This window comes from Dermacentor variabilis, chromosome 1 (assembly GCF_050947875.1).
Source record: "Dermacentor variabilis isolate Ectoservices chromosome 1, ASM5094787v1, whole genome shotgun sequence".
NCBI classification, from domain to species: domain Eukaryota; kingdom Metazoa; phylum Arthropoda; class Arachnida; order Ixodida; family Ixodidae; genus Dermacentor; species Dermacentor variabilis.
Window position 1 is genome coordinate 21,261,646 of NC_134568.1, and position 16,053 is coordinate 21,277,698.

A 16,053-nucleotide genomic window follows, 5' to 3' on the forward strand; every position below is an offset into this window, starting at 1 on the left:
TTGAAAAACGAATAACATTGCCTACACTGAGCGGCTTGTCGTATCTAATTGGCTGACAAGAGGCGAGGAGAACGCTCAAGTGGAGAGGGATTGGATGGGGCCGAGCCACTGCACTGAAAGTCGATAACCGGATGAAGAGGGTGGTGCCGGAGTCTGCGATTGGTCGGCTTTCCCTTTCTTAGCTTACGGTGGCTGGTCGAAAATCGCGCCGGCATGCAACGGAAGATCAAGAATGACGCTAAAATGGACCCTCAGCAAAGAAGAGTTGGCAGAATAAGGGGGTAAACGTGCCGAAAGTGCTCGAAAACGTTACACGGCCACGCAAGAAGTTTTATTATACTTAAATACACCCATGCTCTCCGGCAGGTGCGAGTAGCCAGCGTCTGAGCGATCGGCGGCAGCCATCTTCTATTCCTTTCGGAACGGGGCAGCCTGCGGCTATTCCGAAGAAAATTCAGTTTTGTTCGGCATATTAATGCATCTTTATCCCGTACACGTCACTTTGACGCGGAGAGTCCTTGTGGTTTTGTGACGTCGCGTGACAGGCAGGTGAAGTGGGTGCAGCCCGAAAACTTTTTGCCAATAGCCGAGGGCTAATGGCGAAAAGGGGTCGAATCAGAAAGAACTGTTTTTCTTTTTTTCTGTCAAATCATGCATAATGAGTGTGTACATATCATATCAGATGGGGAGGTAGATGGCGGTTTTCGTGACGTCGCGTGACAGACAGGAGAAGTGGGGGTGGTCGAAAAAAGTTTTTGACCAATCGTGGAGGGCTGATAGCAGAATTGGAATAGAAAAGTTTGGAATAGTTTTGCGTTATAGCGCCCATGATGGAAAAAAAGTTAAAATTGTGAAATTCACATTAAACCGAAGTTGTTCGCGCCACTAAATGATAAATGGTAGGCCTGTAAAAACAAACTGTTTTGTTTTCATTTTACAGTGCCACCATGCTTCTAGCAACACTGAAATCATGGCGACGGTGGCCTGGCGGTGGCCGCCTTTTTTTCTTTGCATGTGTGCAGCACGACTAAGGCACACCGCCGTGTATCCGCGCCGGCGCTCGCCGTCGGAAGTTCGTCAGGAAAGTTCGCTCCATGTGTGTCGGTTTTATGCGTATACTACAGACCATTTCCTCCTTGCTGAGGCAGCAGTGTGCTTGCAATACCAAAAAATTTCCGGTCGCATGTTTTCAGTACCCAAGTTTACCAAGGAAACAAAAGTTTTTTGTCCAGTAGTACAGGTAGGTATTCTTGATGTTGTCGAGTGTAAGAAACACGAGTGTGCGTCAAGTTCATGCATCTAGTTTTCATGTACATTGCAGAGTAAAATTTATTTATCAATTTATGTTTCAACTGAATAGCAAAAGTGGTGCCAACTTGAGGGTCCTACGTCTTTGCAGGCTCTTGCAGCTTCCTATTCTATTCGACACCGGCTAAATTTAACGGGCTATTCAAGAGGGCGAAACTGTAAGACTTTTGGGACCTCTGTGTGGAAGCAATGTAAGTGTGAACTAGTAAACTTTTGTGAACTAGCCAACTTATGTGAACTAGACACAAATTTCTGCGCAGAATGACTGCGATTTCACTTTTTAATAAAACGTGGGGCCCTATAACCTAAAGCTATTCCAATGCGTTTTTATTCCAATCTCTTGAAGTCAAATTTGCGTAACCGCTGACGCAAGCATTGGGAGGTGACCCGCAGCGTTGCCTTAACAGCAAAATCAAACGCTCTCCACGTTTATAGGGGGTCACTTTTGCTTGATTTAAAAACGAATAACATTGTCTACCTTGACCGTTTTTTTTTCTTATCTAATTGGCTGTGGAGAGGGCTTCGATGGAGCCGAGCCAGTGCACTGAAAATCGACAACCGTATGAAGAGGGTGGTGCCGGCGTTTGCGATTGGTCCGCTTTCCCTTACTTAGCTTGAAGCGGCTGGTCGAAAATCGCGGCGGCATGCAACGAAGGTTAAGAATGCCGCTAAAACGAATCCTCAGCAAAGAAGAGTTGGCAGAACGAGGTCGTAAACGTGCCGAAAGTGCTCGAAAACGTTACGCGGCCACGCACAGAGTTTTATTGTGCGTAAATAAACCCATACTCTCCGGCAGATGCGAGCAGCCAGCGCCTGACCTATCGGCGGCAGCCATCTTTTATTTCTTTCGGAACGGGGCAGCCTGCAGCTATTCAGGGAAAAAATGCAGTTTTGTTCGGCATATTAATACATCTCTAACGCACACACGTCCCTTTGACGCGGCGTAGTTTCGCGGTTTTGTGACTTCGCGTGAGAGGCAGGTGAAGTGGGTGAAGTCCGAAAACTTTTGACCAATAGCCGAGGGCTAACGGCGAAATGGCGTCGAATCGCAAATAACTATTTTTCTTTTGATCGGTCCAGTGATGCATAATTATTGTGCACGCGTCATATCAGATGGGGAGCCATCGCTGTTTTCGTGACGTCGCGTGACAGACAGGCGAAGAGAGGGGGGGGGAGGGTTCAAAAAAGTGTTTGACCAATCACGCAGGGCTGATTGCAGAATTGGAATAGAAATGTTTGGAAGGGGGGGGGGGGGCTTTACGTTATAGCGCCGCTGGTGCTGTCCAGAGAGTTTGTTCCAAGTGGATGCGCTGTGCGAACTCAGCGGCTATAATTTGTAGATTGAAATAGGCGGTGTAAAGCAATTAATTAATAAGTTAATTAGCATAATTACGTTCAAGATTCAGTTGAAAATATTGATTTCTTGTAGAAGTAATAGACGCTTCATTGACTAATTTAGATGAAGGGTCAGAATTGTGCTATATGCTATAGGCAATCTTTAAAAAAATTGGTGCAGCAAAAACACACACAGACACACACACACCCTGCATACTGTGCTCCAAAAAATTAGCTAGGCCCAAGCAGGCACTGTCGAGGTTCATGACGTCAGGACGAGATGGTGCAGGCACTTCAAGGCAGCGTCGCTGTCAGTCTTTCGTTTTTACGTCGTTTCTGGCTTAATAATCTTCCTACCTACAGATGCGATCATTCTAAGTGCTCACCGGGGATGGCCCGACACTCCAGTATTACAGTAGCCCGCGGAGTCCCTAACGCTTTTTAATCTAGCCCTTGTTGGACTACTCGAGGACTTGCCAAGCACCGTTCCACTCGCTATCTACGACGCACACTTCTGTATCTGGACCTCTGGGGTGACACGACTTCAGCTTCGCGCTCTGCTTCAGAAGGTGGCCTCGTCGACATCATACTACCTTCGTAAACAAGGTCTGGAGGTGACGTTGGAAAAGAGCGCAATGGTGGCGTTTAGCCGGAAGTCAATGTCTGCGTACGCCATATATCAATGAACATACAAGTGATATCGTCCAAGAGAAGTCACATGTTCTTGGGTGTTGTGATCGAGAGAGACTTGTCCTGGACTCCTCACGTGAACAACATGAAAAGACGACTGATTTCTATATGGCATCTGTTCAGGTTCCTTGCAGGAAAGAGCTGGGGGGTGTCCACACAATCCATGTTACAGCTGTACAGGGTGTTGTTTGTCGGGTTCCTCCGGTACTGCCTACCTGTAATATCCAACACCTGCAAAACCAATTTGCGTACAGTTCAGAGCATTCAAGCCCAAGCTCTGAGGATATGCCTTGGATTACCACGCAGTGCGTCACGGCTGAAACTATTGCCATTGCTCAAGATTATGCAACCACGACGCACATTGCCGTCGAGACAATGCGTGCACATGTCAGGCACATTGCCGGGACCCCTTGCCACCACCTCGCCGCACTCACCGTGGAAAGACCCCGCACGTCACCTAGCACAACTGTCAGTGCATATCGTGCCTCACTTACATCGGGGTACACACCTACGGCAAGGTCGGTGTCACCTCCATGGTATTTGTGCCATACTGAAGTAAACCTCAGAATTCCAGGACTTCAGAAAAAGTCAGATCTACCAGCGCTTGCACTAAAGCAATTGAGCTTACTCCTGTTGTACGAGAAATACAGTAGCCACGTACACATCTATACTGACGGACCGACCACATCGACCAGTTCTGGGGGTGCTGTGTTTATACCGACAAGAGGACTAACACTGAGATTAAGGACTTCACATGTCACGGCGTCCACGGCTGCAGAACTCACGGCTCTGCGCAGTGCGCTTCAATTTATTGACACAAAGAGCCCTGGTAAATGGGCCGTGCTTTCCGACTCGAGACCGGCTTTACACAGCATGCAATAAATTCTCAGACCTGGAGCTCACGAACAGCTAACATAACAGCGTGCGACTGTCGGTGGCTGCGCCGGCAGCGCGGCAAACACCTACTGCAGTAGCTGCAACGCCGAAAGGAGGCGACGGCGGCCCTCCCCAAGACAACAACCAGCGGAGACTACACGGCGCACAGCGACCCAGCGTGTATGCGCGAAAGTGGTGCGCGCCCTTAGGACGGCGTCCACGTGACGAGGAAACCCCCGCGGATTCCCCTTGAAGCTGCCTAGCGACCTCCCGCCACCGTCGTGGTCGCTGTCTCGACCAACATGGAGGTTGGGGGGAACCGCCAAGTCCAGGAAATCACAGAAACAAAAGAGCCGAGAAAGCGCGCTGTCCCCCTCGAAATGCAGAAGGAAGGGAAATACCTCCTCGGCAGAAACCGGCCTTCGCACGCCGCCGTAGTGCGCCGCACGGCGGGCGCCTCTCGCTGTTTTCTCAGATAGTGGAGTAACCGCCGCTGCCCAATACTGGTGCGCGCTAGTGATCCGAGCGCGCCGGCTTCATCCACCAATCGCTGCGGCAGGAAGAGAGAGCGCGAAGTGTTCCACACGAGCCTTCACTCGACCTCACGACGCCAGCGTTGTTAACGCGGCCACCGAATGTGACGGTAACTCGCAGCAGTGCGAATTGGAGTGAAAGCCAGCCAGCCACCAGGACCCCTGAGCAGGCATGTCTTGATGCGTGGGCGCCGATGTACATTCATGTGTGCCCGGTCGGGCGCGCTCCTGCCCTTCCCTTCTCGGTGCGTATTTGGTGGTGCGAAATATTTCTCAGCGCCTCCCCGCAGACGGACCCAAGTGAACTGTCATCACAGCAGTAAATCGCGCTCGACGCACAACTGGGGTGCGTTCGGCTCCTGGATACGTGAGTGCACCCGGGGCAGCGCTACCCTGCCTCTCCGTCTTCCACCCGTACTTTGTCGAATACGAGGAAAATAATCGCAAAGCCCTGCTTCCAGACAGGGGCTGAGACATGATGCGATGTGGGCTGTGCTGGGTTGGGCCGGCGGCCGTCCTGGTCCCAGCGGCGCTGACAGTGGCGCTCTTGTCTGGCTGCGCGCGGGCAATCGATATTCGGCCCGTGCTGGAGGAAGACACGTCGTCGTTCCTGGAGAACCGTACCTTCGCCCAGCGGTTTCTGGTGCCTTCCAGCGACGGCGCCAACGGTGGAGTCAACATCTCCCACGACGAGGCCAGTGTGCTGGAGCTGTGGCAGACCTACGACAAGGGTCTGCGTGGACAGGTGGACAACTTGCTCAGACAAGCGTTGCCGTACCTCCTCGAGATAGGTGACGTGGGCATCGACATCCGCTGCGCCCAATCGCTGCTCAAGATCGTTTTCGGGCTGCGCAAACTCGAGAAGTGGGCCTTCAAACGTAAGCCTCCATACAAAAATATCATTCTTGCACACCCGCCATCCGTCCTATGCCAATCGCTATTGCACATTTCTGACAGTCTTGCGAGCGTGTCTTGGTAAATATTGCGGGGAAGCTTCGGTCGGACATTTCGAGCAGAAAGTTCATCTCACGGACGCTGTGTATGACGAGCGCTCGCTTTATATCGGTTTAAGAAAGAGTAAGCAGCGCGTTAATTACTTTCATACCGATACTGCCTACCGCTGACTGCGCAAGCGCATGGTCTACCGCGCATGCTCAGCTGGGGGAACGCGGTATCGGTTACAGTAGCGGTAAAATATTCAACCTATACTAAAATTATCAGAAAAAGAGAGAGTCGGAGAGATGGTGCCCAATTTATTGTAAGCCCTCAGGTAAGTCTTAGGATGTTACAGTTGGTTATCACGAAGAAATGAATTGAGTTGATATGAAATATCACTTTGCAGATTTGAAAAAAAAAATACTATTTCGCGACATGCAGTTGTTATGTCACGAATTCCGCGTGCCGTTATTCGGAAATCGGCAATTCGAGCGACGAGGTCGATATCGCGGCGGACACTTCGAAATCGCCCGTTTGCAAAATGGCCGTTTCCTGTGTTCGCGAAAGGTCGTTTTTAATTCTTTTCAATATGCTATAAGTCTGTCTTTATATCTCTCTCCCTCTGTTTTTTTTTTTTATTATTAGTCATGTCTGTTTGCTTCTGGGAAAACCTAGTAAGTGTCTGGTATAGAACATGCTGGTTCTTGGCAACTTCCTTCGGATCGTCGCTCGAAATCCGTTTTCCTTACGTAACTATAGATGTAATCTTGCACTAAGAGCAAATATATCGCCCTAATTTATTTTACCGCTTGCCTCAGGCGAACTACAGGAACGAAGAAGACACGTGGTGCTCTAATATTCTCGCCAACAATTGCGGGCCTGAATGGAAAGCTATTTGCCTGTTAATTTCTGGTGCTTCGGCGCAGCAGATACCTCGGAACTCTGGAAATTATGGCAGAACCTATGCTCACGGGCTCGTGCATCTGTCTCCAAGTCCAGTCGAAGGCAGGCGTACACAAAAATTTGTTGCGCAGCATTCTACATTCAACAGGAAAATGCGAAAAAAGCAGGTTGTTTCGCATTTATTTCGCATTATTTGCCCATTTACAATGCGTGCAACCAGCGCCAGTGTCAACTATATTCAGCACCTGCAAACTGGAAAATCGCTTCACTCTTGCGCCAAAACACTGCATGTTCGAGCGGTCAGCATGCATCATAATCCGCCGTCTGTTTCAATCTGGGTACGTAACAGGAAGCCGGTTTCAAAAATTGTGAGCTTCGTTTTGCACGGATGGCAGCATAAAGTATTTCGTGGTGATGCTCTTTAGGCGTTTGGTATCGGTGATGTCGGAAGTGAACTCCAAAGAGAGAGAGAGAGAGAGAGAGATAGAAGTCATAATAGAAAGGCAGGGAGTTTAACCATGCTGAACCTGGTAGGCTACCCTGCACTACGGAATGGGGAAATGGGATTGGAATAGAAGAACGTAGAGAGAAGTTCACACTTTTCATTGTTACACACACAGAAGTGTTCATCGTTGAGTCAGTCACAGGTGGTCGTACAGGCGGTGCGCTTCAAAATGCGCAGCAGCGCCTTTGTGGCCTTGCACACAGCAGACGCACGAGGCCACGGGCCCAAGATCTTCTGCTCTGTGCAAGGCCTGTCGTCTAAGTGCCCCAAAGCTGTCCGAAGGACACTCCTCTCGTCTTCGTATGTGGGGCAGTCACACAGGAGATATTTGGTGGTTTCCGCGACATTACATGTGCTGCAATTGGCACTGCCCGCCATTCGATTTAAGGATGAATAGGCGTTTGCAAAAGAAACTCTTACTCGCAGGTGGCACAGTAACGTCTTCCCGTCAGTCATAAACCAGGTAACAGTTGTAATCTCATATGTGGGTCCCTATCATATAGGCGCCGGTTGGTGAACTTCAGTGTATCCCATTTTCTTCGACTATGGGCAAGACTGCTGAAGTGCCGTGCTGCATCCATTCTCGACAAGGCATCGAGGTGCTTTCACGCTCACCACGTGCCTCACGGGCAGCTTTGTCGGCACTTTCATTGTCAGTAATGCTGCAGTGTCCAGGTAGTCACTGATATACAATGTCGTGGCCTCTGTCCGCTGCTAGATGGTAGCGTGATGGTACCTCTGCTACCAATTGTTGGTGTGGGCTGCGGCGCAGAGCTGTTGTGTGATTGCAGTAAGCCCATGAAAGCTACATAACACACTTACACACACACAAACAAACAAAACATCTCTCATTCCTCATCTTTAGATCCTGCCCTTCATTTTGCATCAAATTAAGAAAACAAAGCCCAAGAGAAGTCATATTTGCTCTCGTGCATCCTCTCTTGCAGCGGTCTTGAAAGCATCTGATTACTTAATGGTGTAAATAAAGCGCCAGGATGCCGAAAATTGTTACGTTGGAATAGTTGTTTCGTTATTCGATCAGAACCATACTTGCATGATGGCATAGTGTGATTTGTAGCGTCATGAGGTGTTTCCCTTGAACATTCATGTGTAGCTTTCTAGAGGAGAATTACAGCATATTTTCACCGCCTAAAATGAAAATTCTTCAATTCTACGTCATCTACTTCTGAAAATATGAGCTAGCAACCGTGTGCGCCAAAGCACGGGAAACGAAATGAAACGTGAAGTTCCCATTGAAACCAACCAGTTTTACGTTTAAAGCCTCGATTCACATTAGATCGTTGCCGCTGCATTACGGTCTTGTAAGTTTCACTGTCAACTGTTCAAAGCAATAAAATGAAAATGAGACATTCGCTGACTCGACCAAGCTTACCCGAGGCGTATGAAAATCCTGCATATAGGTGTTTGTATACTAGGAGAATGCCAGCAAACTTGAGAGTAGAAAAAAAATCAAGAGGCAGGCATAGACAAAGAGACAGGAAGGTGGCTGGTACTGTCTTCCTGTCACCTTCCTGTCTCTTTGTCTATGTCTGCCTCTTGATTTTTTTTTTCTACTCTCAAGTTTGCTGGCATTCTCCTAGTATAACCATGTACCAACTAGCCCAACAAGCCACTTTCATGAGGTGTTTGTATAGGTGCTTGTTTGTGTTTGTCCACTGACGTTCTTCTGTACAGATGCCATTGAAAACACACGATATTGCGTAGAATGCTGTGTTAAGCAAGTCGAGCGCGTGGTGGCTAGGCGCCTCGGTATTATTTTAAGTGCGATATGCCGGGTGTTTAAGCGAACACTCAAAATTTTTGAAAGGTTGCTTCTAGCAGATAGCACAATTCTAGTTCATGAGGTGGTCTACTCGAAGCTGCTGGCACTACTTGCACACGAAATTGAAGTGCATTATGGACTAATTAACATACATTTCCTAATTATGTTTTTAAACAATTACTTTATGGCCCATATTGCAATTTGCAAATTTTAGCCGTGAAGGTCGTAAGGCGGATCCACTTGGAACGAATTCTCAGGATGACACCAGTTTCGAGATATTAATTCCCGGAATTTAAGGACAAATGCGTTGGCGTTGCAGTTACTTTCTTAAGAAATCCTCGTTGAGTGCATTGAAGCACAAAAGTGACTGGAACGCCAGTGCATTTCTGCGCAAAGTTCGGGAAAGTATATCGAGAAACTGCTGTCATCCTGAGAATTCGTTGAAAGTGGATCCGCCTCACGAACTGCACGGCTAGAATTTGCAAATTGCAATATGGACAACAACGTCATCAATTAAAAAGCTAATTAGCGAATCCATTACTTAGTCGATTATGCATTTCAATGTTTTGTGCAAGCAGTGTGTGCCGCTTCGAGTAGACCACCTCATGAACTAGAACTGTGTTATCGGCCACTGGCAACGTTTAAGAATTTTTGAAAGTGTTCGCTGAAACACCCTGTATGTGGTTGCATACCTATGTCAGCACCAAAGCCCCATAACGCATGGCTATGACGTGCCAGACAAAAGAATCCATACGGCGTATGCTTTTGCATGGTTTAAACAATGATGTCGCGTTATTAGTTGCATATCAGTGTCGCATAGTTTTTGGAAGCTCAAGAAAAGTTACGTTAACGGCTTTGCACGTGAATTGAACCTGCGAAATGCCGTTGGGAATTGTCTAGCTCGCGTAATATCATGCTTATTAGTCTTTCTACCAGTGCACAGTACCAGCCCTCACTTTGAACAATTATCAGATGCAGTATTTTAGCATGTAGCGTTGCCGTCGTTCTACAGCCACCATTACCTAAACCGGCTTCCCTAGTCGTGCTCCAACAGAGATTAACTCTTAGTGCTCTACGGGATTATCTCGCGGATAGTGACTGGATAAATTATCTGTGTACAGTATATGTGCATTTTTAATTTTCTCTTATATTCCCAAGACCTACTCACGCTTGTGTTGTTCGTGTGCTCTTGTAGCTTTCATCTTTTTACGTGATCCATAGACTTGCTTTGTTAGTGTTTCAATTTAATTTAAATTTAGCTATGGGGTTTTACGTGCCAAAACCACGATTTGTCTACGAAACACACCGTTGTGGGGGAGACTCCGGAATAACTTAGATTACCAGGGGTTCTTCAACGTGCACCTAAATCTAAGTACACGGGTGTTTTCACATTTCGGGCCCATCGAAGTGCGGCCGCCGTGGCCGGGATTCGATCCCGCGACCTCGTGCTTAGCAGCCAAACACCGTAGCCACTAAGCAACCACGGCGGGTTTCGTTACTGTTCTGTTATAGACTTGCCATGACAGCGTTCTTTTTGTGTGATTTCACTATTTTCTGTTTTTTTTCTTGGTTTGCCTAGTTAACATTTGGACATTTGGCCCTTTCCGCAGCTAAACTTCCCACATTTTGCAGCTAATAAATAAAAAAAGAAGATACCGTCCACCGTCGACTGTGCATGAGCAGGGCGTACAGCGCACGCTCAGTCAGCGGCAGGCGGTATCCATAAAAAATGTAAAATAAAATTGTGGATTTTTACGTCCCTAAAAAGCACAGTGGGTTACGACGTTTAGGTTCTTAACGTGCACCTAAATCCAAGTACACGAAAGTTTTGGGCGTTTCGGCTTTCGGCTGCATTAAAATGCCGCCACCGGGGCCGGAAGTTGAGCCTTGCCACCTCGTGATTTACAGCGCAACGCCGTAGCCACTGAGCCACCACGGCGAGTGCGGTCATTAATTAAAATAGAACGGCAACGTTATTTTAACGTACTGTAATAGTAAAGGTCAACCGTTGGCCTCCGTTGGTTGGTACGCGCTCAGATCGGAGCGAAACCGAGCGCGAATCGAAAATGAAGCTGGGCCCCGAGTGGGGCACGTTCCAGGTGCAGTACAAGTTTTAATTTAGTTCTCGTTTATCTAACGTATGCATCGGCAGCGAGCAGACTGGTAAATGTTTTTCACTAATGCGGCAACCAGCCAGAGGGGTTTTCCAGATTATTTCTGGCGTATAGCCTCACAATGTCTACTTATCATCGCGCCATGTGTTCCCCCAAACGTCTCCTGTAGTGAAAATAACGCCAGGGGGAAGGTTAGTCTCGTACACACGAACTAGGCTTGACAGTCAGCGCTATCCAGGCCTATATCAGAAAGAGAAGCAAAGCACTAATGGCCTTCAGTGTACACGTTCCTTCAAGCTAGTATCGTACGTTTTTATTATTTTCTTTATATGTTAGTGTGCGTGTGCGTTTCGTAGACTATATGGCGAGAAGCCGTGAGTCGCTATGGGGCCTCCCAGTGGGACAACACGCATGGCGCATTACGGTGTCTGACCCCTTCTCGCCGTGGAGAGCGTTGAATGGATTTCATTAATTTCGGCTTGTCTGTGCCTATGTGCTCTCGTGGAATCTTATGGCACTTGCTTATTATGTACACCCAACGTTACCCGCCACTGTGGAGCAAGGCCCCATTTATGAAACAAGCTGATATCGCCGTTTCTAAATGGAAAGAGTGAGTGAATAAAAACAGGTCTGAGCAGTATAGTTGCTTAACGTCGCCTTCATTGCAGAACTTGCACCTGAAACACGACTAAAAGTGGTACTGGCGAAACGACATGTGCGGTTTGTGTAGAGTGCAGACATTTGTTTCTGTGTAGGTGAAATACACTGCAGCAAACGCATACGTGTGATGTTTTTTAGTTTTGAAAAATTGTTGTGTTGTGAGTTTTGTTGCTTTTGTTTTTTATAAGCTCTCTTAGCCTCTCGTTTCCTTTTTGCTTTTAATTTCATTTCGCAGAAACTAGCGTCAGCCGTCTGGTTTGAATGTAAATAATAATAATAATAATAATAATAATAATAATAATAATAATAATAATAATAATAATAATAATAATAATTTAGCGATCATGCGGGTTCTCTACGATCGCTTGTACAATGACTTACGGGATGCTGACTCCGCGAAAAATGCGAATTCGTTGGCAGCCTGGTCGCGTAGCCGAGGATTCAGGGATGCTGTTCGGTGGGTGCAGGTGCACTTGCAATTATTCGCGCCTAAACTGTGACAAAGCCCAGCGGTTACTTTAGTTTTCCTTCACGTCTATGCCTATTTTTTAAGTACACGTGTAGAATAACATAGGAGCCCATGGCCAACGGTCGCTTCACAGCGCCTACTTATTTGCTTCAAATCGGTGCATCCTAACTGGACGAGCTTGTCTGCTTCTATTTTAGATGACCTCGCTTTGCATTCTTAAGTGCAAGGGCACCTCTTCATAGTGAATAACTTGTTGTTGTTATTGTGGTGGGAGAATTCAGCCTAAATGCATGTCTGTGGCGGTTTTAGCGTAGATAAGATAGATAAACTTCTTTAAAAGTATAATCAGAAAAATCGCTAATGGGCGGGGCTCCACTGGCACTTGCCATCTTCTCGGCTCTCTTTATCAGCTTGAGCTGGTCGTTGAGGGTCGAGCTGGACAGCAGTGCATCCAATTGCTCCCTCGTGGTGTTCGTGTCGGGGTGTTCTATGTCGTGTAGCGTCCACTCCCACGTAATCTGGTATAGGGTTGGTGTGGCCCCGCACCACGGGCATTCGTCCCCTGTAGGCTGTGGGGTGTATGCGATGTAATATGTGTAGGTTCGTGTGAGCGCCTTTAGCGTAGAGACCTCGCTGCAGTGTGCCGGCACGCAGTTCAATATTCGTACCCACAAATCCCATCGCAAGCACTAAATAACCATGACTTATTTCAGTTTTTCTCGTGTATACTGATTCCCAGGCGCAGTTGCTGGTGAACAAGCACGGCTGCGGTCACTGTGTCCGCCGAGCCTGACATTTTCTTCTCTTAGAATTACAGAATGGTTGAGGAAGTTGGTGGGGATTCATGGATTCGTAATAAAGCGCAAACAGGACGACCCAAGAAGGAGACAGGACTGCACGTGAACCTGAGACTTCGATGCTAAAAAGGAGGCAGGATACTACTGCCCGACAATTACGAGGAGCCATTTTTACGAGCTAACTTGGATCACAATGTGTCAGCATTGCACCTGTTGCTCCGTATACAACACCGAATTTAGCTTTCTAGAATCTTTTGTCTGATATCGCTCTCTAGTCATGATGTCGTGACGGCTTCTCTGTGTGTTCGTCTTCAAGTCTGGTTTCTTAATAAGTAGAGGTGTGACGCAATAAAGATGTCAATTTGAGAGTAGCACTTTGTCTTGTCTCATCCTCGTGCTGTCGTGTTTGCGCCAAAGTTTATTATGGGTAGGCAGAGTTAGGCTCCAGCGAGCCCGTCAGTGTCGTTCAGCTGGAATGTCTCCCTGTACTAACGTTTGTGCCGCCTCTCTTAGTCGTTTGTCCTCTGTCCGTGTTTTGTATGTCTCTTCTCTGCTTTTACTTGCCGAGTGCTGCAAAAAAAGAAACACACCTAAGCCAGCACCACGACCTTTATACAGTAGGTCGTGTCCAGCACTATGAACGTTCCCACGTTTAACGGGTTGCCGGCGTTTTTTACGTCAAATAAGTGGCAACAGCCGCCCCATGCTTGTATGCTTTAGGGATTTATTGTTCTGTCTGAAGGCAGCATCGATGTTATCAAATCTTGCGGGCACCAGGCGTCATCCTATACATGCTGTAACGCGACACCTGGTAGCGTAATTGCTGTATGGCACGCTCTTGCAAATTTTTCTCCGATTGACGTTAACTTTGGGCCTGATTAGAAATATTCAAAACATCGAAACTCGGGCGGGCATTACCGCTGTTGAGGATATACAGGGTGTCCCAACTATCCTGGTCGAAGATTTGAAAATATGCAAATAGATGGCACGTAGCTGGACAGAGCCAAGGTAATGTTGTTTGCCGTCGCTTGGAGATACTCCGATTATTTGTTGCTTTCCGCCTAATTACACAATGGGTCTTACTTAATTAATCAACTCCTCAAATATTATAATTAGAAAAGTACCAATGAGAAAATTGTAGAGCAAGGTTAAAAATTACCGATACAGCTTTCTGTTGCTCAATACGTGATACATAAAAGTGTTTATCCGAGCGTGAAAGAAGCCCACGAATACACGCGAAATTGCCGCGCAACTGGCCCCTCGAGGCACTTTGCGTGTATTCTCGAGCTACTTTTACGCCCGGAAAAAAAAAACATTTATGAAACACGTATTGAGCAGCAGAAAGCTGTATTCGGAGATTTTCATGTTGCGCTACAGTTTTCTCAATTACACTTTTCATTTCTAATTATGACTAATTACGTGATTAGGCGGAATGCAAAAAAATATTCTGTGCATTTCCAAGCGACGGCAAACAACATTACGTTGGTCCAGCTACGTGTCATTTGCACATTTTCAAATCTTGGTGCATGATAGTTGCATGGGACACCCTGTAGAGCGCCGGTTAGCTTTAAAATGTAAACACGAAAACCTAGACTGTAAAAGAAAAAAACAAGAGAAGTGCACTTGAAGAGACAGTGTGCGTAGTTTGAATTTTTTTTTCTTGTATCCAGTCAGAGATACATTCACATTCTGCTGTGCAGTCCCTTAGCTGACGTGGGGTCATTTCTTCTCACGCACCATTTTGCACGCTCAGTACGCACATTACATCTAAACTCGCGCCGTTGGTACCGTCTCGAAACGTTTTTAATGCGTCCTTAAAAAAACGTCACGTGGATTCCCAAGTTTCGTATATAACCGCAAGTGGCGAGAGTTCAGGAAATATTTGGGTTTTGTGGTCCTAACAAAACGCACTGAACCCGCAGTTCTCTGCATACGAAATTTCTGAGACCCATGCATACCATTACATTCTATATTATTATTATTATTATTAACGCGATTAGTGTTATTAGGATACGTGGCTCTCTTTCCGGGTCGGCGTGTCCGTATCTGTCCAACCGTCTTCTCCGACCATCAATTATAGACAACAAAATCATTCATATCCGGTGCTGGGCGCAGTCCAACCGACGTCTGACGGGTCCCAACAAGCACAGCAACCCGATGCTTTAGCACGCTGCGCCACGAGTGTTCGCGGGGAAGGAGGAATTAATGGTATCTTCCTTGCTAGCCTCTATCGATTTGTGGCAAGCGCACCCCAAAAGGTGCGTGTTTGACTGATAAATGTGATAACGGGCCGCTCTCCTAGCTTACAATGAAAACAAAAATTTTGCGCCCGAAATATGCGCTTCTGCAATTGCGTCGCATAGTTCACTCCAAGTAAGCTTTGCTGAACCATAATTCTATCGTTCCAGCTCGACAAAACTGGCTGCGGTTGGAAGTCCGCGTATGTGAAGCTTTCTTTGCGGCGTCCGAAGGTGTAGCCGCTTGGGTCTATGAGGGACAGCGGGACAAAACCGGCAGCGGCATGGGAGGCCGCTATTATGAAACCTTTCTCTGTGACGTCTGAGAGGGTACACGCTGTGGCCTGTGACGGCGGTAAGGCGCGTGCGTTTATTAATGCGATTATGTACCAGACCCCCTAGCAAGTTTTGGTTATACGCTGGAAGTTGTTACGTGTTCTCTCGCGTGTGTTCTGCCGAAAACATTTTCAAATCGGCTCATTCATAGCCGAGATGGAAATATTTCAGTGCCGCGAACCCATGTTTTCGGCAGGCGGGCTCCACTGCCAAGCAAGACGCTCTCTCCACCCGCCGCGTCTAGCCTCAGCGCGCGAAATTCCTTCCATGCGTTTTCCCATATATACCGGACCTGGAGGATCGCATGACGCATACGTCACAGGCCCCGCCTTCATGTTTTTTTTTCCACCTCGTTTTTTTTTTCGGCGCTACGCACTTTCGCTGACGGCGTCGCGCGCGAGCTGTTGTGATTGTCTCGTTTTGCGCAGCGCACGATTTTGCGCGCTGTGCACGGGGAAACCTGTATAGCAGTATAAGTCAGTGCTTCACGAATACTGAGGCAGACACAAGCAGATCGCAGAGCACGATCACGCGCTGGAACACGGTAGCAAATTGCCTAGTATCGGTACCG

At 47.4% G+C, this 16,053-nt stretch overlaps 1 protein-coding gene across 3 annotated transcripts in view; it reads left to right on the plus strand.

Moving 5' to 3' along the window:
* Nucleotides 1-4,676: 4,676 nt before the first annotated feature.
* Nucleotides 4,677-16,053, plus strand: part of LOC142575738 (nose resistant to fluoxetine protein 6-like) — a 191,958-nt gene continuing 180,581 nt past the window's right edge. For all 3 annotated transcript variants that reach the window (XM_075685344.1, XM_075685361.1, XM_075685353.1), the window contains exon 1: nt 4,677-5,620. In XM_075685344.1, the coding sequence (XP_075541459.1) occupies nt 5,218-5,620 (403 nt within the window). In that variant the 5' untranslated portion in view covers nt 4,677-5,217. The remainder of the gene's footprint in view (nt 5,621-16,053) is intronic.